General features: G+C 34.0%; 1 protein-coding gene across 1 annotated transcript; it reads left to right on the top strand.

Moving 5' to 3' along the window:
- Positions 1-8,086: 8,086 nt before the first annotated feature.
- Positions 8,087-8,995, top strand: LOC149558539 (bark lectin-like). The gene has a single exon (XM_089830901.1). The coding sequence runs from the start codon at positions 8,087-8,089 to the stop codon at positions 8,993-8,995; it is 909 nt and encodes a 302-aa protein (XP_089687027.1).
- The last annotated feature ends 13,392 nt before the right edge of the window (positions 8,996-22,387 follow it).

Raw genomic sequence — 22,387 nt, 5'->3', positions numbered from 1 at the left:
GCAATAAACTGTTATTTGATGATGACCCGACTGGACATGACGTTTGCAATTACGGACTCCCAGGATGCGTGTTTAGTGTTTGGAAATATCGAAGTGTCCAAACCAGAAATATAGTGTGGTTAATGAGGGAATGGGAAGTGTCAGTGTTAAGCATTGCTGGTCAAGTCCGAATGGAATTTCAATAAAGGACATGGTATAACTGTTCAACTACCTATCAAATTTTTGCAAAATGTTAGATTCTTTACAACAAAATGTGCTCCCATTGTAGAAGCCTCTCGGCTTAATTAATGCCTCTTAGAGAAAACAAACTAACGAGGCATTAAAATTCTATACGAAAAAATGGATGTCTATGATATCCAGCATTTGTGGACCATGACTATTTGCTTCAAAAAAGACTGAACTCGTGGAATGTCACAGCAAGAACCCCTGAGAGTTTCAACCTGTTCGATGTTTTTCGTTCGTAATGGCCAAAGGCATTCCATGATAAATTTTGTAGTGGATGCCATCGAAAATATTTCTCTTGCACACTCTCATATCTCAGCCAAGACCTTGATGGAACCTGTGTGTCGTCGAGGTTTCATCATGACTAACAATTTCCTAGGTCTTATCGATAACAAAACAATAATGAAATTTAATGCAACACAAAGAGGCCTATATGTTCATTGGTATGTCAAAATGTAATCACCTGACCAACTGCATTAAGAAATGCTCAACTTCTATGTGTTTTCTAGGGAATGCCGAATCATAAAATCAGTAAGTAAAATAGAGACAACAAACTAACGAGGAATTTAACATTTTATAAAAATGACTCGACTTATATACTAACCACCATCTTCTATACCATGCCTGTCTGCCTTCAAAAAGATTGAAATGTAATATCAAACAAGAAGCCCATGAATTTCAATGTCATTTTTTTACTTTCTTAGAATATCCATGAGGATTTCCACTAAGAATGCCATATCGCTTGATATCAAAAATACTTTCCCATCTGGTGTCCCAAGATTACAGTTTGGCAAGATGAGTGAAATATTAGTTGGGAGGGTATAAAGATATTTAGTCAAATGTTGCGAAGTGAGCAATATCAGGTGAAATTTTATATTATATCATATAAGGACGAGGTGCTTAGTATTATATGTGTATCATATGTGTTTTAAATGTTAAAAGAGTAAACAAGATTAGCATTAAAATATCAAGAGCACCATATTGGTCTAGAGCATTTTCTCTTCCATGCAAGATATCCAAATACAAATAACAAAGAATGATTGTCACTGTATCACACCTTTTAAGTTGTATGACGAATTCTAGATGATGCACTCCACATTGGATGGTTAATGTTAAACTCCATGATGTTCCAACTAGGTAGTGAATCCTCCATCGGTCGTTGCATATACCTATGCACTTAATCAACTCTTCTAATACATTCATCCTTACTCTATTATTACAAATCTAAAATCTTTCTCTAGCTCACAAATATGATATAGTGCAATATATTTGAAAAGATGAGAAATTTTTTAATGGAGAAATCACAATATATATAAACTTGCCTGCCACCAAAAAAAAATACCCTATACATCACCGAACCTGTAGACACTGAGACAAACAATAACAGAAAAAAGAGTTTAAATAAATGGAAAACTACAACATCGTGTAATAGTTATCATGATGGTTGATTTCCCCTTCATGCCCTCTTGACTCCACATGTCATATACAGGCTTGTTTCTCTTCGCAAGAGTGCACATATACTTACAGGTCAAGCATGTTAAATACTCCTATTTTCTGAGACTATAAAGCTTAACACATAGAAAATAATATTTATTTAGAATATGTGTAATTCTAGTTTCTATGATATTACAATTTCCATCTGAGGTCCTACTGATTCCATTTTTCCTTCCTCATTAATACAACTAAATTGGTATGCCCCTAAGCTTCCATTAACATTTGCAAGAACCATGCGAACTTGAACAACACTATAGCCATGATTGTTGTCAAATATTACCTCATTTTACATGTTATCACAAGTACCTACAAGTAAAATTTCATCCAATTTAAAGTTCAATGCTGTATGCATTATCTTCAATTCCATTCCTAGACTTCTTAAGATGTCCCTATGATGCACCTGCATCATGAACTTCATTAATCATTTCTACATTTGATGTTTTTTCCATGCTTAATGTCCAATATTTGTTATAATTTGAATCATTGTGCTAAGATAGGAGATCTAATTTTGTAAAGATGTAGGCTCCATCAAGATCAACAAAAGCTTTTAAAGTAATAGCATAGAAGAAACTAAAGAAAAGAAATGAATTCTTGTAAGTAAAAGGATCCTAGCAACCTGTGCAAAGGAGAAGAATATACATGTCAATTGAATTACAAGAACGTAATCATTGATAATGAGGAAAATTTTTCCATAGAAAGTCAAATTATGATATTGCTAAGAGGGTTTTACAATATAATCATTTTTTAATAAAGAAGGAAAATTTTTAATTCTAGAAAAACTGAGAAAGATGTAAGTTAGAAGCCTTTCCTTGTAGATGATCATATTATGATTTATAATGAATCCATAAAGACTAGATTTATTTTCTTCTCTTAATATATATCGATAGAGAAATCTAGAAACCCCTTGGATCCATGTATTTAGGGTCCCATTATAGGAAAAAATAGGAGATAGAATAGTAGCCCATATGGTTGCTCCATATGCTAGAAAAACCATGCTCTTTCGTAGGAAACTAGTGTCCAAAGGTTTTAAAAGAATGTGCAAAACATTTAATGTTCTTTTACATTAAAAAAATGCATTTTATTGTCCTAAAACAACTTAATAGGTCATTGCTGATATGTACTTATGTTCTTTTTGCTTATTTGTATGACAGTTAAACATAGTAGGCTAATTGTATGTTATCATTGGCTGGCCCATCTTGTCCATAGTTAGAGAAGCTTATTTTATTGTTGTGAATCCATTGTGTGTTGTGTACGGGGAATGATAGCAAAACCAAGTAGAGAGAAAGATCGACTTTATATTATGCTATTAGTCAAATATCTATTTTAAAAGTTTGGACATCTTAAAGTGACACAAAAAATTCTGAAGATGAGGTAGAAAAGACATCAATTGCTAAGAAAGATTTGGAGAATGAGCATAGAATGGTTGGATAAATGTATTGTCCAAAAGAGCATGACACAAGAGATTTCAACAGAGAATACCTAGACCAACACATTGTCCACAAAGTTATGACAGAAGAAAGTTCAATGGAAGACTCTCCAAAAGAAAATGGAATCAAACATTCATTTCACAAATAGCAAGCTTGGATTAGGAATTAAATTATGATCCAACAATTCATATTTTCTAAACTTGGAGTACAAATACATTGAAAAAAAATATAGCATGATAGCCTTGGTATGCTTAGCATAACCTATACAGTCAACTAAGAGAAACTAAAAAAGTTGACTTTAACACTCAAACCATCTAAAATCAATCCTTATTGTTTTGTAACTATATATAATTATTGATGACTATTTCTTTTGTAAATTTTTGGTTGTATTAAATCAAGCTATGGAAATTACTTCCTTGAATTTCATGCTTGTTTAAGTTTTAGCTACTATGATGGCTTTGTTTATTTGGATATCCATGTTTAAAGCTTGGTTGCAGACAAATTCTGCAATAGCATGTTTGCACCATTTGTTGGAAGGTCAACTACTGAATTTTAAAAGCCTTACCTCTACATACTAGATAGACATCTGTATGCTAGACAATAGTCTGCCTTGGTTAGTTAAGCATGGTGAGCTTGTATTTTACTGTAGATTGTAGCATTTGATCAACAAAACATTTATGCATTTTACTTATATCCCATTCACATTTTGTGTCATAATCATTATTGAAAGCAAGAATACCATATTGTTCAAGCCAATGGTAAGACAAACTCTTGACACAAAGTTTGGTCATTACTTGACTTGGCTTTAATATGTTGAGGGGAAGCACATGGTACAAGTGGTTGCAAGAAGAACCTCTTATAGAATTATCGCATGAATAAAGTATGAGACAAATCTCAAACCACATTGTGTGGTTCTTTGACCTTTTCTCTTATTTTCATAACTAGTGGTTGGTCTAAGTAAACTTTGTGTAGATCATTTAGGGAGGACCTTGACTTGCCATCATTTCTTATGCAAATAAGTTTAAATTTTCTTTCCACTTAATTTTTTTTTAGAATATAGTAAAAACCAATGAGTCCTTAATATTCCAACATTTCTTTCAGTGAGTCTATTCTTTTCTCATATATTTCTATTTAAATAGAATAATTCAATTTTTACCATGGAGCTTCTCATTACATGGGAGACCATCATTCCTTAAGGAGAGATGTGATAAATATTCCTCATGGCATTCCCAATCAGAGAGAAATAGCACTGACCCAAGCTTATTCTGATCTATCTAGAAAAAATAGTGTCTAAGTATCACAATCCTTCCATCACACCCAATTAACCCCGTCAACCAACTTTCAAAGTTATGTCAAGCCTTAGTGCCCAAGAATGTCTCCTCTTCTAGCTCAATAATCTATGCCCAATTTTAACTTAAATAGCTCAATGCTCTCTTGGAGCTATTTGGAATTTGGTAGATTCATGTTAGTGAGCTCTCCAATGAAAAGACTTCCATATGCTAGGGCCATAAAATATCTTCTCAAGACTACTGCTCACCCAAGCACTATATTTATTTAGGTATAAAGTTTAAACTATGTCAATGCTTTTAGTCATGAATCACTATCTCTATCTCAAGTGGGTATATACATTATTGAGACTTTCCTTAAATTATGCAAGCCGGTGATCCCTACAATGACCATAAATGTCTGTAGAGGCTAGGGAATATGGATGCTATTAGAACTACATATAAAATTGATAGGCAAGATCCTAGCTTAGATGTTGCTAGTGAAACAATTGTAGTTTCATCCCTAGTGTTCTGTAGCATGAACCCTTCCTATTCCAAGAGGCTCATTTATGCTTCCATCATGGTAAATTTTTAGTAGCTTCATGAATGCAAGCTATATTATATTCTATTTTTTTTGTTGAGGAGCTCATCAACCTTCCTATTCTAGATTTTTTTATTTCACTGAAAAGCATAGATGATCTTATAGTAACTCGCTTAAGTCTACAATCTCTCTGTTATATTGCTCTTCTTATGAGTTAGAGGTAAAAGTAAATAAATGTGGTATGTTTTTAGATTATACTACAACAAAAGATTAGTTGAATTGATCTTCTTGGGTGATCTCTTAGGATGAACTATTGTGGAGCTGGGTGGATATATAAAGTAATAAAAAGTGTAAACTATTTGATTTACATTCAAGAAAATGGCTAGAGTTTCCGAGCTCATGAATTAGACAATATACATGGGTGGTTCAATAAACATGTTGGAATCAGAATGATTTTATTAAGGTACACAAACTTGAAGTTTTGGGTGTTAATATATTTCAAGTTTTCATTATGGATTTTTTTTGTTCTATATTATTTAAACTAAAGCTATCTAAGTAGATGCTTTACTACAAATTGTTTTCATGGATTGACTACAATTGGGTATACATTATTTTGTGTGGGAATTCCTTAATGGGAAAGTGTAGTCTCTTTATGACCACAATTATCACATGCTAATAACTATGTCTATCTACTATTCCTGGAATATCAACTTCTAGAACTAAATACACACTAGGTTGGATAAAAATTACTTTATCTGACTGAATGGATTCTACTGTTGTGATAGAAATCCAAAAACCTAAAACTAGTGTTTATAGCTTGTCAAAACTATTCAGATGCATCCTCCTTCGAATGGGAATGACAATGCTCAACTTAAAACAACAAGTATTCGGTATAAACTGCTCTTACTTTGAAGGTCTTGTGCATCCAGTGAGATTTTATGCAACTCGCAACGAAAAAATTATATTATATTGGCTATTTTCTTCCTACACCCTTACTACACCCTTCTTCGCTATTTTCTTCCTCTTCACATCTCCCTATCATTGCCCCACAACCCCACTTCTCTTTCTTGTTCACAATAGGCTACCTAATTTCCAATGCACTCCCCTATTTTATTACACTCAATTTGGCTTTTTTTTAAGTTCTTTAAAAATTTCTTCCATCATCTACCCTATGAAAATTCAACTTCTACTTGATGTGTATTTTTGTGTTTAGAATTTGAGTTTAATGGTCTTCTTGGGCAACAATCTAAAATTGATTCAATAAATTAGTTACTTTTAAAGGCTTCCAGTCTTGGCATATGTGGTGATGAAAAATACTTGTCATGCCTATGTTTACTTCCACATTAGGTGTACGTGTGTACAAGGTCAATTGTAGCTAAAATCTTTCTCTGTTGTTGTATGTGCATACCCATTTCCAAAGACTCAAGTCAGCACATGTAGAGAACATACTTGTAAAGGTATTTTAATTAGAGTTTAGTTCTTTTAAAACTATCAAAAGCTTTAGCCTTTTAAGCAACATTTGAAACCATGTATTAAAGTTTACAATTAAAACAAGTTTAAGTTCCATCTAATTTGTTTCAACATCTATGTGATGAGCATGCAATCTTGAGTGCAAGATGTAAAGCTACCAAAGCCAATCACCATCTATGCACATGCAAGTCTCAAGTCATCATCAATGTTCCTACTCATTGAATCAGTCTGCCTTGCTCCCTTCTTGTATCTCTTATTTGTAAAACCTTAGACTATTATTTTTCCTTATTTTAAAAGGTGCTAGCTCAATGGATGAGCCCTTGCATTACAAGCAAGGGATGGTGGTTCAAATCCATCATGCCTTAACATGAATTAATTAATTACATTGCAATATATATATATATATATAGAACTTATTATTTTCATACCATCTTTTTTCTAACTATTTTCAAGAAGAAAATAAGCAAGATTGAAGACGTTTCTATAAGGAAAAAATTAAAATCATCTCTAAGACACAATAATAGTGTTATTCCTTATTGTCTTTCTAAGACAATAGTCTAAGACACTCACTTAAAGACAATACTTAAGACAATACAGAACTTTCTTTTTGTCTCCATTTACAAAAATTTACTCAAAAATATCTCCAATATTATCTTAAAACCCCCCTTCATGTTGTAGTGATCACCCAATGTCCTAATCTTTAAAAAAAAAGATTCATCTTCCATTTTGATCAAAAGAGAGGGACCTCAGCTCCTTTAAGTGCTCTTGTTTTCTAGGAAATTCTGGATCATAATATTAGAGAAACCAAATTGACGATGTTATACGGGAAATTGGACGTTTATGATATCAGCATTTTGTGGGCCATGCCTATTCGCCTTGAAAAGACTAAACTTGCGGAACGTTGCAACACGAACCGCCAAGAATTTCAACCTATTTGATGTGTTTCTTTAGTAATGCCCAAAGGCATTCCACAACAAATTCATGATATGTCAACGTCATCGAAGACCTCGATGCGTTTCATCGAAGTTTCATCATGACTAGCAATTTCCCAGGGCTTATCTGTCACAAAACAATAATGAACTTTAACGCAACACGGAGAGGCCTATCTGTTCATTGGTAGGCCAAAATGGAATCATTCGACCAACTGCAAGAAATGCTTAACTTCTATGTGTTTTCTAGGAAATGTCGAATCATTAAATCGGTTAGTTATCTAGAGAGAACAAACTAACGAGGCATTTAACGTTTTGTAGAAACAACTCGACTTATATGCTATCCACCATCTTGTGCACCATGCCCGCCTTCCTTCATAAAGACTAAAATGGAATATCAAACGAGAAGCCCATGTTTTTCACAATTAGTTTGTACTTCGTTAGTTTTCCACCAAGAATTATACGTTGCTTGATATCAAGAAGAGTTTTCTTGGGCTCTAATCCCTACGTCCACGAAGAGCTAGATGAAACCTGTAGGCCATCGAAGGTCCATCCCGACTAACAAATCAGTAGGTCCTAATCCTGTAAGATAATAATGAAGAGAGAGGCCTATGTGTTCATTCCTATCTTAAAATGGAATCGGCTGAACAATTGCAATAGCCTTCTTCCTATGAAAGACACTACAATATATAATTGCTAACAAATTACCCTCAGAGACCCTCTAAATCAAATATTAGGATGGCTAAATTCACTCACCCTACATGGGCCTTCCTTTTCTTAACCTGTGTTGCTCTTTTCCTATTATCGTCGCATCTAGGAAACTTTGCTTTTAGCTTCCCTCCTCTAACAGGTATAGAAAGGAAAAATGATGCCACATATCATGAGAGTAATCAAGGAGCCCTGCAGCTTACACGAAATGAAGCATCAGGGAACCTTAAGAACAGTTCCGGCTGGGCGTATTATACTGATCGTATTTTGCTATGGAATAGGTCTAATGGGGCTTTTGCCAATTTTTCAACTTACTTTCAATTCAATATTGATCTGAACAACGAAATATACGATAATCATGGAGATGGACTTGCGCTCTTCATGGCACCATTCAAACTGGAACCACTAGAGGACGCTTATGGTGGATGTCTTGGCTTGTTTAATGAGGAAAGCTTTAAACAATCATCTTATCAGATGGTTGCTGTGGAGTTTGATACATACAACAATGATTGGGATCCTGACGACAATCATCTTGGGATTGACATCAATAGCATTTTCTTGAAGTTCATTTTTCCGCTCAATACATCCAGTGTATTTAATCGCTCTACACACCAAAATCTCACAAACGCGACATGGGATGCCTGGGTGGATTATGACGGTGTAGAAAAGGTTCCGCACTTCTTTCTCTGGTATAATTCTTCTAAACCCAAAATCCCTCTATTTAACCACACAATAGATCTGAGCAACTGTCTACCAAAGTACATCAAGATTGGCTTCTTGGCTGCCACTGGAGAGTACACAGAGACGCACACCGTAAAAGTTTGGAATTTTACTTCTGAATATTCGTGGGGAGTCAGACCTCCTGGTGAATTACTTAGAAATGGCAATTCAAACAGATTTTCTGTGAAAGTTTATTTGATATGCGTGTTCTTCCACTAATAGATTCGGCACCGATTTGCGATGGCTGTGTCACAATTACGACAGAAATGTGTCGCGACTGTGACAGACATAGATGTTGTAGTTATTTAGTCACAATTTACAACGTCTACCCTTGCCGTCGCATTTGCGACGCCCATCCATCGCTCTGCAACCACCTTATTGTCACACCAACCCCATCACAATTCCTCTTCTTTCCGTCGACATTGCGATGGGATTTTCGTCACATTTACGACGTCGATCCATCACTATGCAGCCATATATTTTTGGTTTAACTTCCACAGCCATCGCAATTGCGACTCCAATTGCGACGGGGTTGTCGTCGCATGTACGGCAACCCCATCGCAATGTCTGGGGTTGTCGTCGCAATAGCGACGGAATCCCCAGCAATTGCGACGGGGTTGCTATACATGTGACGGCAACCCCATCGCAATTGTGATGGATGTGGAAGTTAAACCTAAAAAAAATATTGGCTCGAAACTAATAATTTTTAAAAAATTACTTGACCTTTAAATTACTATCCATAATTTATTGCAACATAAATATAATAATTAAATACACTTTCTAAACTATGACATTTTGTTTATGAAAAATAAGAAATTTTTAAACAAGCATATTACACTAAGATGTTTAAACAAAAATCTAAACCAAAAGTTCTCTTTCTGCCTACCAAAGCCATTAAAAAATTGAACTCATATAACCACAAATCCAAAAAATTGAATGTTGATAAATGATATGATCAAAGAATACATTCTTACAATATAAACAAGTAATTTTTTATATTGTAAGAATGTATTCTTTGATCATATACCTTGTCTCATACATTATCTTGTCTCGTACAATGTATTTTTTATATTGTAAGAATGTATTCTTTGATCAGAAGCATACCTTGTCTTGTACATTATCTGCATCTTCGCATAATAGTTAGAATTGATCAACAAGGCACCCATCCACCATGGAGACACTTAACCTTGATGCTATGTACAAGTGAACTTCAGATAATCACTTGTCTATATCGTCGATGCTAGTGAGCTGCATGATGGACCAATGACTTGATTACTGGTAGCAACCATTATGTGATAATCATCATGATATGCATCGAACTTCATATGCATTGCCATCCATAGATATGCATCCACTCATGATACATACATTGTCATCCATATAAATGCATCCATTTATGATGTTCCATCACATGCATACATATATTCATGACACCCACAACATATATAGACACATCCATCTAGATGTAAATGCATCATTATCATGCATCATCCACATCATGTTATCATTGTCACATTATTGCATTCCAATCCACATTTCATTAAGCATCATATAAGTATGCACATATCTCTGAAAAAAGGAAAATCATCAGATCTAATACAACAATAACTATAGATCATAAGACTAATGAATCGCCATACATCATTAGACTAAAGAAAAATATGACCGGCCATCACTTTCGATTCATATATCGGCCTTATAAGTTTACCATAGTACAATAACATACGCTGATAGTATTATCCACCTGGCAATTAGTGATTCATGATTAATAGCATAATCGGCTGGCAATTGTTAGCAATAATCACTTATGATTAGTTCACTGAATAATCATGAATGATTATTGGGTAACAATATAATTAGCAGTTGTTATGAAGGGTGGCATCTTTCCACCCGCACAATTTCATAGTTTGATGCACATATATATACAGGTCAATCAGCTCTCCAAGAGGAAGTGAAGAATTGATGTTTGATAACTTATATATTCCCTTGCGGAAAGTGCTCGACTTAGGAGCATAGAAGGTTACTACCACAAACACTAGTACAAATTATTTAACTGTATATCAGAGACAACATCCATTAGAGAAGCATAAACCATATTTTCCATATCAGAGACAGCTTCACAATCAAGAGAATGAGTGCATAAGCCATTCAAAGATATACTAGAGATAGCCTATCTCCGTCCATGAACACCATACCAATGTGTATTTGCAGCATGAATTAAATAGAGAGATCAGAGACAGGCCTTCAGGTTATTGAGCATATTTTTACATTGTTATATTCGGCATAGCCTTCGCTTATTTGTATGCTACATTCTATACTGTACAGAAATTCAGCATTTACATTTGGACTTACCAGGAAGACATTTCATTCTGATCATAATTGTGTATGCCTTTGTATATTTGAATCATTTGCATTATTTACTACTTGTTAATTAAAATTTGATCAATAAAACAATTATTTAAGTAGGAATTGTATATTTTTAGTAGTGTCTCATATATACCAAAAAGGGGACATACAAACACCTTGTATCTGGATGGCAGTGCCCGTGAAATAGTAGGTCTTAAAATAGCATCGTTAATTGTTTTAAACAAAGCTTGTGAAGCTCTCAACTCAGAAATCTTTTTGAAAAAGGATTCTAACTATTCTCCAATCTTCATCAAGATATGTAGCTGATTCTGCAAATGATGTTGGGAAGTCCACCAAATTGCTTCATAGGCTTCTTCATCCTCACCACAATCTTGGCTTATAGACTCTTCCTTTTGGAGGAGATTTACTAATTCCTCAAAACTGGGAATATGTTTCGTGACATTCAATGTTGTCACAAACGCTTTGTATCTGAATGGTAGTGCCTATAAAACAATAGGCACCAAGATAGCATCATCAACTATTTTACCCAAGGCTTCTAAGGAAGCTCTCTACTATTCTCTTGTAGAGTACAAGAGAATATAGAAACAAAAAATTAACATTTTTGATAAAAGGAGTTGAGAGATATACAAATTGTTTTCAAAACAAAATTTTACAATAATTCATTTTGAGATTTAGGAAAGAATTAAAAATAGCTCCCCACAAATTTAATCATATATGCAGGCTTCTAAGTTTTACATACATGTCTACAAGTAAACTGTTAGAGAAAATATAGGAAACCAATTGACAAAATAGGGGAGAGTAAGATAAAATGTAGCTTACTAATCACCCAGATTAATTCTAGAAGCTTGGCATTTTAGTAGTTCTTGGACTCTTGGGTTTTGTGATGTCTGTTGGGACCATGATCTGTGACTAAGGTTGTCAACCCACCTAGTTTGCTTTGCCTTGTCATCCAATGCCACTTATTCCATGATTCAATAACATAGATAAAGTGAGCCTACATCCTAGATAAGGTCCAAAAGTCCTAGATAGTATGGACCTAGTCCAGCTAGTCCAAACTCATCGCCACAATTGACTCTTGCAAGTTCAAGAGGAGATGTAGCCTCTTTTGCTCCAGCAAAAACTCTCTTCAATATTTTTAAGATGTTGAGGCTTTGGTCTCATAGGAAGATGTCAATCCTATTATTTTAAAAACAAAGAGACTACTCAAATAGAGGCAATAAGGGAGCACAGAGTCACCACTTTATCACCTAAGAAACATTCAATCAATATCACATGATAACATTCATTAACACATGAGATTCATAAACACACAACATTCATCAATATTTTGCATTAACACATAATTCATGAACATTCATTAGCACATAATTAAATTCATTGAGACATGAAATTCAATCATTATCAATTAAGGTATGTAGATGACAATCATTTCTTTTTTTCTTTCTATTTCTTTGTTCTATGTAAGCTCTAAGAGGAGCATCAGTGTCATCATCAATTCCCCCCTCATCAGTTCCTTTCTCTGTTCTTGATGATCTCAAATTCATATGATGTTGCAAAGGGGGGTCCTCTGCAATAACAAATAAAAGAGTTAAATTAAAAATAATTTATTATAATTGTTACAAGTATTTAATTATTTTAAATAACATAACTGTGGCGCTCTTTACCTGATCTGACCACATCATTTTGTCTAGACTCAACGTCAACACGCTCATGAACATCGACGCCTCGATCCTCTACAGCTGCTATAAAAAATGTTACATTAATCCAAACACCAATTGCAATTACATATAAAAAATTTAATAGCAAATGTATACCTCCACCACTGGGATGCACATCATGCGAACCTTCAGCATTCACAGATTGTGTAGAAGGATCGTCAAGCTACATTCCAACATCCTACGCATTGTTATCATTGCTTGCTTAACATCAAATAGACTAATTGGTAAAGTATTCAATTTGAAATAAATTTCATTTAGCTTATTTACCTATGACTCAGATGCATCATTATTAAAACCTTCCACACTAATTTCAGGTCATAGCCGTTTAGCCACGGCTCTATAGGCTTGTTGGAAGCCAATTCTCTTATCCTCTTCTGTGAGGCATCTCGTGAACTCTGAGCCCTGCATTTTTGCGTGGTATGGTGAATTTTACTTGCATTGTTTCATCAACCAATGGAGGGTAGTTAAAATATCAAAAGGAAATACAAAAGTTGCAAAAGTTGAGGATCAAGAATACTTACAACTCGTGCTTGAAGTTTCAAAAAACCACCAGAGCCAAGCTTGTCTATCCCGTGCTTTTCTAGTCTTGCCTTTGTTGCCTTTGATGTGTCAGGAAATCTATGAAAAGTTTGAAATATGTTACATAATATAAATATAGAGGTTAATTAGTACATAATTACATTCTCAATAGTATCACATACCTTGGTGGTGTACTCTCTACTGGTGTAATTGTATTTTTCTTGTTAGCTTTATACTTTCCATCCAAAATCAGAGCCTGCCACTCAGCCTCAGGAACATAGGGCAGATGCTCGTACCTAGGGTTATCCCATAAATTTTTTCTGTACTGGTCCCTAATATACTTCAAACATAAACCAGCTTTTTCAAGGAGCTTGTTTCTCTCGAATGCACGAGGTCCAAAGAGTTGGGTCATGCTCTCTAGAAGATCATCCTTCAATTTTTTGTCTTGTTGATTCCACCTTTTAAGTAAAAAAAACCATGTTAGACTCATAACTGAAGTGAAGCTACCTTTAATATAGTTCAAGAAATGGATGAAAAAGAAAACTATTCTAGCAATGATATGAAATCAAAATAGTGGTTTGGGGTTTTAGTTAGGATATGATGTTCTACCAGGTACGCACGGTGGGCCCGAATATTCGCAAACACTCATCACCAAGTTTTTTCCAAAAAACATCATTCCCTACAAAACAATCATGGGATCATTAGTTGATGAAGAGTGATCAAAAACTAAATTACTATTATATCACTATAGAATAATAACTTTAAAGTACCTAGAACTTTGGCTACTTTTAATGGAATGCCTTCATCGTCGCTGACGATCAATATGACATCCTTCACCGTTCCCATGCTAGGAACATAGGAAAATCTAGGGAATGATGTTGCAGCTCCTATTGCAAAAAGTTTCATAAGTTTCATAAGTTCAGATAAATTAACCTATTTCAGATAAATTATTGCAAAGAGAAATTTGGAGATATTTATTGCAAAAAGAAATGGGTTTCTTACTTTATCTACATCTGCAAGGATCACCCTCTTTTATTATTAGTTGTTCCAATAATCAACATCAACTAACTAATCAAGTCAATTCAAAAGAGACATCAATTCAACCATCTCCTTGCTCGTTGGGCATTTAGGGTTTCCCATATCCTAAAATGCTAAAAGTATCCTTGTACATACCGATAAAGTGGATAGCGATACAAAGATAGTTTAAAGCTCTGATCCCTTTGGTTCTTCATCATTAAATGACTAAATCTATTATTTCAAATTACATCTAAACACGTTATAAATTACAAATAAATTAAAGAAAAGTATAAAAAAACCAACAATTATGCTTACCCTAATCTCAAATGAAAAGAATGGAATCAAATTTGTAAAGGTATTTCACTGTTTGTTTCTGTCTCTGTCGATTGGTGCCCACATTTGTGGCACTGCTCAATTCTGTATTTCTAGCTGTAATTAACCAAACTCGCCATTTTTTTTTTTAATATATTTTAACAGAAAGTGTTGGACAACATTAGTGACTTTGAAAGGGACTTCATTTCATATATTTTGCGGCAAAGGTGTTGTCTCTTGCCATTGTTTAACTTTACCTCATCTTTGTACCCTTCTGCTAGAGATTGTGCTATTTTGCAGCATACTTGTGAGATTGCGCACATGACAGATTGTTTAGCTAACCTATTAAAGAGGCTAAATCTTCAAAGAGAAAATAAATTCTGGGTCCCAGATTCAACTCTAATCTGTTCTGCAGATTCTGTAATACATCCTGCCTTTCACCTTGGCATTTAATGCCTAATATCAACAGAACATTTTGTTTACTATTTTGTTTCTAAGTTCTAAAGCTTTTTTTTATTTTAAGTTTTCAAACATATCAGTTTCTCCTTTATGATTACATTCTGCTATTTGCAAACCAGGCACAGCTTCTCATTTGTGTTTCTGTTAGGGAATGTCATTTCATTTGTGTTTCTGTTTGGGATAAGACATTTCATTTTGTTTTTGTTTGGGATAAATCATTTCATTTGCTACATTTTGAATATTTTAAATGTAAAAATGAAAGATATTGCAAATCAATTGTTACTTTATTATACATTGACACCATGTGCATGACAAAAGAGAGAAAAAGAGGGATTTGTGTACTAGTAGATGGTGCAATAGTCGATGCCTGTAAACTGCGTGTTGTCGACTCAGCAGTCGGAAAGAGATTTGTGGTTGTCCTGGATGGAGGCGGTGTCATCATAGGATCTGAAGCTAAAGAATAAAATTGTTAGAGCATGCATAAATATAGAACACGTGCATAAATTCAGTCTTAATTGCATGTATTGTCAATGATTATGATAATTTCTATCTATATTCAATGGAAAACACAAGTGTGGAATGGAACATGCGATCTACCTAAACCACTTGCAGCACCCTCATCGTGGGAATGGGGTTCGAAATCACGCAAAAAACTCTGTAAAGACAACACATCCATATTTTAATTAATGGCATAAAAGAGCATAACATAAAAACTATTATTGAACTCTTGTTATAATTAAAAATTTCATTAATACTTACTTTTAAAGTTTTAGAGGTGTGCAACAATTCAGATGCCCTATTTTTTATTTCCTGAGTAGTAGGCTTAATGGTTGCCAAACATATAATTTCTCTGCCAATTTTCTTTAGCAACTTTTTAATCGAACCGATCGGGTCATCGGTCTCTGCTAAATCAATATAAAATGGGTCCTACTCAGGGGTGGACTGCTGAGGGAGTGCAGGTACCTTTCCCTCCCTCCGACCACTGGCCCTCTGTGACAAAAATAGTATTAGTATTATCAAAATTACTCCAAAACAATGAAGAAAACAACATTAAAAAAATAACATTTTGATTCTATCTAGTTTGCACAATTACAATGAGTTTTACCTACTCATGTGTAGATGAGCCGAGAACATTGCTAGCATCCCCTCCAGGCGGTTGCTCCATATTGTGCCCCTGTGTCAAAGATCAAGTATTAAAATGTTAGCCAAAAATTTATTGACTAAATGGTATGTTGGAATCATTGATTAGAAGTTGGTTTAATAGTATGTACCACCCCCATGATAGTAGCCTCATTTGTATCTATGCGGTTCAAATTGTAATCAATAAGAAGCTCTTCCCCTGCACGTATTTCTTTTATCGCACAGATGAATACACGATTTCCCTCGCGCGCCTCAAATATGCAATTAGTCACTTGAAAGACTGTAGTTATTCCTAAATCACAAGTTTTCTTCATGTCATCCAACACTTTGACGCAAAATTTCTAACCATTACAGAACATAGCCTTGTGGTGTTTAACCTGCAATAATATGTGAAACATGTCAAAATTATTGTATCATGAGTTGATAAACATATGGGTGATTAATAAATTTGTACGTACCTAGAAATCTCTTAAACCACATGCTAAATCTATTTCCCTTTGCGTAACATTGGAATCTCCATTACGATGAGCTTCTTTAACCAATGAAGATACAACTTCCCATGTTAATGTCTAACCAGAATGTTGACATCGTTCAATCCATACTGTCATCCAATCAAGATTGTTTGCAATATACAAATGTAGCCATAAATTGTTCAATCTTGACTTCTATTGCGTGCATGATAATCCATAAATTGAGCCAAGCTACTACACCTGAATAATTGTCGCATCCGTGGAATAATGGAGATGTAACGAAGAACCTTTTGAGGCACCTTTTTTGTTAGTCGATCTGTTCGATATCTACTCGTATTACATACAAGGCATTGTGTTGAAAATTCATATTCTTTATAATATATAATATGATCATTGGGACAAGCATGTATTGCTTGATACTCCATTCCAATATCTTTCATAATAGTAGATAATTCTCGATATGAGCGAGGTAGAATATTTGATGATGGTAACAGAAACTCGCCTATCAATCTCCAAGAAAAAATATAAGTTGTTAATATAAACAATATTAGTGGTACATTATTCACCCTTTGTTAACTATAAAGACATATATGACATACCTTAACATACGTGACATAGTTATGTTGGATAAACCACTCATAACCTTCAAGTTCAACAACAACAATATAGCAGAGAGAAGAGTTGTTTGGGAGTCTTTATATAGGGGCTCGTATGCCTTCTCAAGTAGAGGTACATCGAGGCTATCATCATCATCATCATCAGATATGCTTGTACTAAATGTGTCATGGATCAATGTATTTATACCATCATCTTCAATTGTGTTTTCTAGCGCATGATCGTCATCTTCCATGGGATCATTGTCTTCACCTTGGATATTTGCACCTCCATGTTCCTCCACTTCAAAAACTATATTCTTCGAATTGTTGTGGTTCATATCATGTACTTCCCTGGGGAGATCAACCTATATAAAATTGATTAACATAAATAAACCATGATCATCAACTCATCATCAAGTGATTTCATATGTATATAAATTGTTATAATGATATAATGACATTTAATCCAATCACCTTTTATAACATTCAATCAATTGCTCTAGGAAAATTTCTGGATAAGATTATTTGTAAAACTTTGACCAACCGCCTGAAGGTCTTATTTCAAGAGACCTTACAACATTAAGCCACTAAAAAATATGTAATTTTCATACCCAAGCGCGCGGCTATATAACTCGTGCAACGGCCTTCTTGCTTAGCTGTAGAAACTCTCCAGCAATAATATCATACAAGCTACAAGGCCTAACAGCAATTTCAAAACATATAAGCTAAAAGTCTAGTTAAAATATACATTAGATTAAAAAATATGCAATTTTCATACATGAGTGTGTGGCTATATAACTCGTGCAATGGCCTTCTTGCTTAGCTGTAGAAGCTCTCTAGCAATCAAATGATACAAGCTACAAGGCCTAACAACAATTTCAAAACATATAAGTTGCAAGGCAAGACATATTATATGACATGGCAAAAGGAACAAAATTTACAAGTGTTAGCAAGACATATTAAACAACATCATAGTGCTAGAGAGATCACAATTATATGAGTCTAGATTTTGATTGTAGTCTTTCAAAATTGTGTATGGACTATGGTAGTATACGCATTACATAAAGACCATTGTTATGATAGATTATAACATTTTCATTTCTGTTTTATGCATGTGAAGAGGAGGATATTGCAAATTGGAGCAGTAGGAGGTCCTCCACACTATCTGGTCAAAGATAGATCTATTTGGTGGGGGCTTTCCTATAATGGTAAACCTTTGGCTTTAACACAAAGTTGTTTAGCCAAGGCTTGGAACTTAAAGGGGATCTTGTTGATACAGGACATTATGGATGGTGGGCAGCTAAGGGAGTGGGAGAATATCAAATACAGATTTAACATTCCTGACTCGCAGAAAAAGACATATACCCTTATTAAGAAAGCAATGCTTAGTTGTAAGCCAAAAGAATTGTTAGATGCTAATGGATCCTTAAAGAAGATTAAATGGATTAATGGTAATCTGTTGTCAGAAAGTACTACCAAAAATGTTTATCTCTGTATGAAAAATGACTCCTCTCTCATAGCCAGGGTGTCTCAGTGTTGGGGGAAAATTAAGCCTTTTTCTATTTGGTCTTTTTTCTTTGAATACATGTCAAAAAGTAAAGCAGAGCCAAAAAAAACTTTTTTTCAAATGGTTGCTCTTATTTAAGAAGTTAGCTCTTGGGAAAGTCCTTTCATCAATTGGTCTTGCTCCTGTGTGTTGTAATATTTGTAATGTTCATGAGTCTTTTGAGTACCTATTTTTTGAATTTTTATATGCACGTAAGATATGGTCTATTTTTTTGGGGTCTCCATGTAAGTAGAACTGTATTAATAGTTTTTCCTAGTCAGAGATCTTTGCTGGATATGTGGATAGATTTGATTCTAAATTCAATAGTTTTTGGTTTGTTCTGACTATTGAGGTGTTATGGATTCTATGGAAGGACAGGAATAAAGAAATCTTTCAAGCCGAGAGGAGTAAGCTTACTGAGTTTAATTTTAAACTCACCCATTTCAATATTATGTCACAAGTATCATTGGTTCTTCAAATCAAAAGATCAGACTTGATGAGGCTAATCTATGAAGGGTGCTCAATGATAAAGAAAGATCAAGTTCAAGCTGCAAACTATTTTTCAGGATTCCAATCCTTCTTGGCTCCAATAAAAATGGATGAATTGAACAAATATATTAGTGAATGTCAGTTGCAAGATGTCCCTCAAACTGAGCTTCCTCAAACAGGTTGGGAAAATATGTATAATCAAGAGGAGGATCAGGTTGATGTTGTTCAATCCGGTTGGGGAGCTGATCAACAATCTAGTGGAGGTTTAGTCCATAATCATGAAGAGCAGGGACTAGTGTAGCATGATGGTTGGAATACAATGCCCAATCAAGACAATAGACAGAGTGAAGCTAATCAAGTGGCTCACACAGAGGTGTCCTACGTCAAGGATGGATGGGGTCAATTTCAATAGTGAATTTTCAGATTATAAATTTGCTAATATTTGTAATGAAAATGGATTGTAGTCTAAGTATAGCTAGTTAAAAAGAACTGATACCGTCACCCCCTAATTTTGTAATTGTATATATTCAAGGGGGTGGGAAAAGTCCTTTTTTTTTTCTTTTTCTTTTCGAAACTCTGAACTCGTGATGTAGATATTTTTTAAACTATCTTAATAGAAAAAAAATATATTATTATTATTGATAAATAGTTAGAATAATAAAATTACTAAAAATAATAATAACTCTAAAAATAAAAATAAAAATAAAAGTGAAAATATATGAACTTCAGGATTGAAAAAATTGATTGGCGAAATTAATAAAAGAGAGATGAAAACAAAGAGGGAAACTTAGATTTTAAATGAAGGTTTTGTATTTAAGAGTAATAAAAGTTTTAAGTCTTCAAATGTCGGCCGTTATTTCTGAGCTACATTATTTCAAGACTAAGATTCGGTTGGCATTCTATTTAATGACTTTTTTGAAAGCCAATTTTTCCAATCGCTGACGAGTGATTATTTTACAGGAAAAAAATCGAACAAATTGTGAAAACCACAAATAAATCATAATACAATTATTCGCCAATAATTGTTTCTGTAAAAATGCTTAATTTTGGCTGGATATATGCTGCAAAACTGTATTCCTAAAGGCCATATCACCTAGATTAGAAAAGGCAGTTCAAATTAGACACCACAAAATTTAACAGTGGATATCTGTTGTTTGGTTATTTTTTCCTGACGAAGCTTATGTAGACAAGCAATTTGCAACTAAAAAGTTCAGACCCACAGTGGAAAAGGTGCGATCTTTGTGAAATAGAAGAGGAAACTTGTAAACACACACTCATTCTACATAAAATTCAGATTTCAAACAAAGAAGAAACATTTACTGTAGCATCACATTGCACAAAGAAAAAAATTAGGAAATAACTCTGTTAAGAATTTCAAAGAGGGTAATGGTAGTTGCAAAGGAGATAATGAAAAGAGTTATCTTCTTAGAGAGTATGCACTAAAATGGTTCAACTCATATATCTCTAGGAAGCACACTTTTAAAGAGGTTGAAGAGGAAGCAAATAACATGCAAAATGTAGAGCAAGATCACATGAGGAAGAGGGCAAGAAGGGATATAGATGATGGTAGCTCTCACTTTAAAGAGGTTAGCAAGATCTAATGTTCTTTTCTGTAAACATCTTCTAAATGCAATCACCACTAAATGTACTGTTCATATTTATAAAAGAATGAATACTAAATATGTAAGAAATATCTCCTCCATATGAATACCTATTGTACTTCTAAAATTGCTAAAAATTTATAGTGTCCTTTATTCCATGAATTTTTTTATTGTGCTTGTAAGCACTACAGAATCTAAGTGGTCGCCCATACAGTTTCCAATTACAGGTGGACGACAGGTGGGCAACACAACATTTTCCCCTCCATGATTGCCTTTGATTCTGGCTATTTGAGATAAAATATTGGTTGTTGACATGATACAATTTGCATCTCAGCTGTTAAAAAGTGGGAGACGCTCTTATATGCCGTTGAGGATGAACCGACAAAAGGACAAGCTCTGACTTCCCATTGGGTAATTTTGGTGCATTTCAATCAGCTACTTAACAATTCAATAAAATAAATTATTTATTTATTATATTTAATACATTTAGGCTAAATTCATGGGTGAGAGGTCATAAATTGAAATCTTATAGGAAACATGTATGCACGTCTTCTTTGTAACACAGTTAAATAGTTCTTTTGAGAAGTACCGAATATGCTTATATTGCTGTAAGTTTCTATAAATCCATGTACACATTACTTGATATCATAGATTATAACAGAAGTGTTTTCTTTCTTTCTTTTGATTGCAGTTATCAAGAAACCAATGGAAACAGAGAAGCAGGGGGTTTTGTTGGCATATGAACTTCTAGTGTCGCAATAATCTGGAGTGGCAGCTCGTAAGATATTAGAGCATGTGGAGCAGTTCCAATCATTTTCTGAAGGAAAATCTTCAACTTATTTAAAATCAAATGATGATTGTCAAATTTCATCAAGATCTCTAGAAACTTTGGCTTTGACAATTAAAGGTAGATCTTCCTCAAGATTTTTGGGCATGTATCAAATTTTAAATCTAATTTTATGTGACAGTTTTGTAATTCATTTTTTCAATCCAATTGTAACTATATTGTAAACTGTTAATAGCTCAATTACAAGCCTATAATCTAAAAACAAAACATCAATTCTAGTAGAGCTCTAAATCAAATACATTAATATATAATAATTCAAATATACCTTCTCACACATTGTTCGAATAGACTCCATTGTTCTCCAATCCTTCAAGACCTTGTACATAATTGTATTTTTTCAGCATTGAATACTAACTTAAAATGACATGAAAGAAAAATATTGTTGATTGATGACACAAAGAAGATAGAAAAATAATACTAATCATAATAAACAGACAATGATAACATGCCGGCAATAATACTTAATGTGATTTTTTAAATATCAACACACTAAAAAACCTCCATTTTACATTTGAAAGTATATTTAACAA

Source organism: Cupressus sempervirens, chromosome 5 (genome assembly GCF_028749045.1).
Source record: "Cupressus sempervirens isolate cs-2001-9-10 chromosome 5, ASM2874904v1, whole genome shotgun sequence".
Lineage (NCBI taxonomy): Eukaryota > Viridiplantae > Streptophyta > Pinopsida > Cupressales > Cupressaceae > Cupressus > Cupressus sempervirens.
Note: the sequence above shows the minus strand (reverse complement) of the source record. Positions and strands in the feature narration are given on the sequence as shown.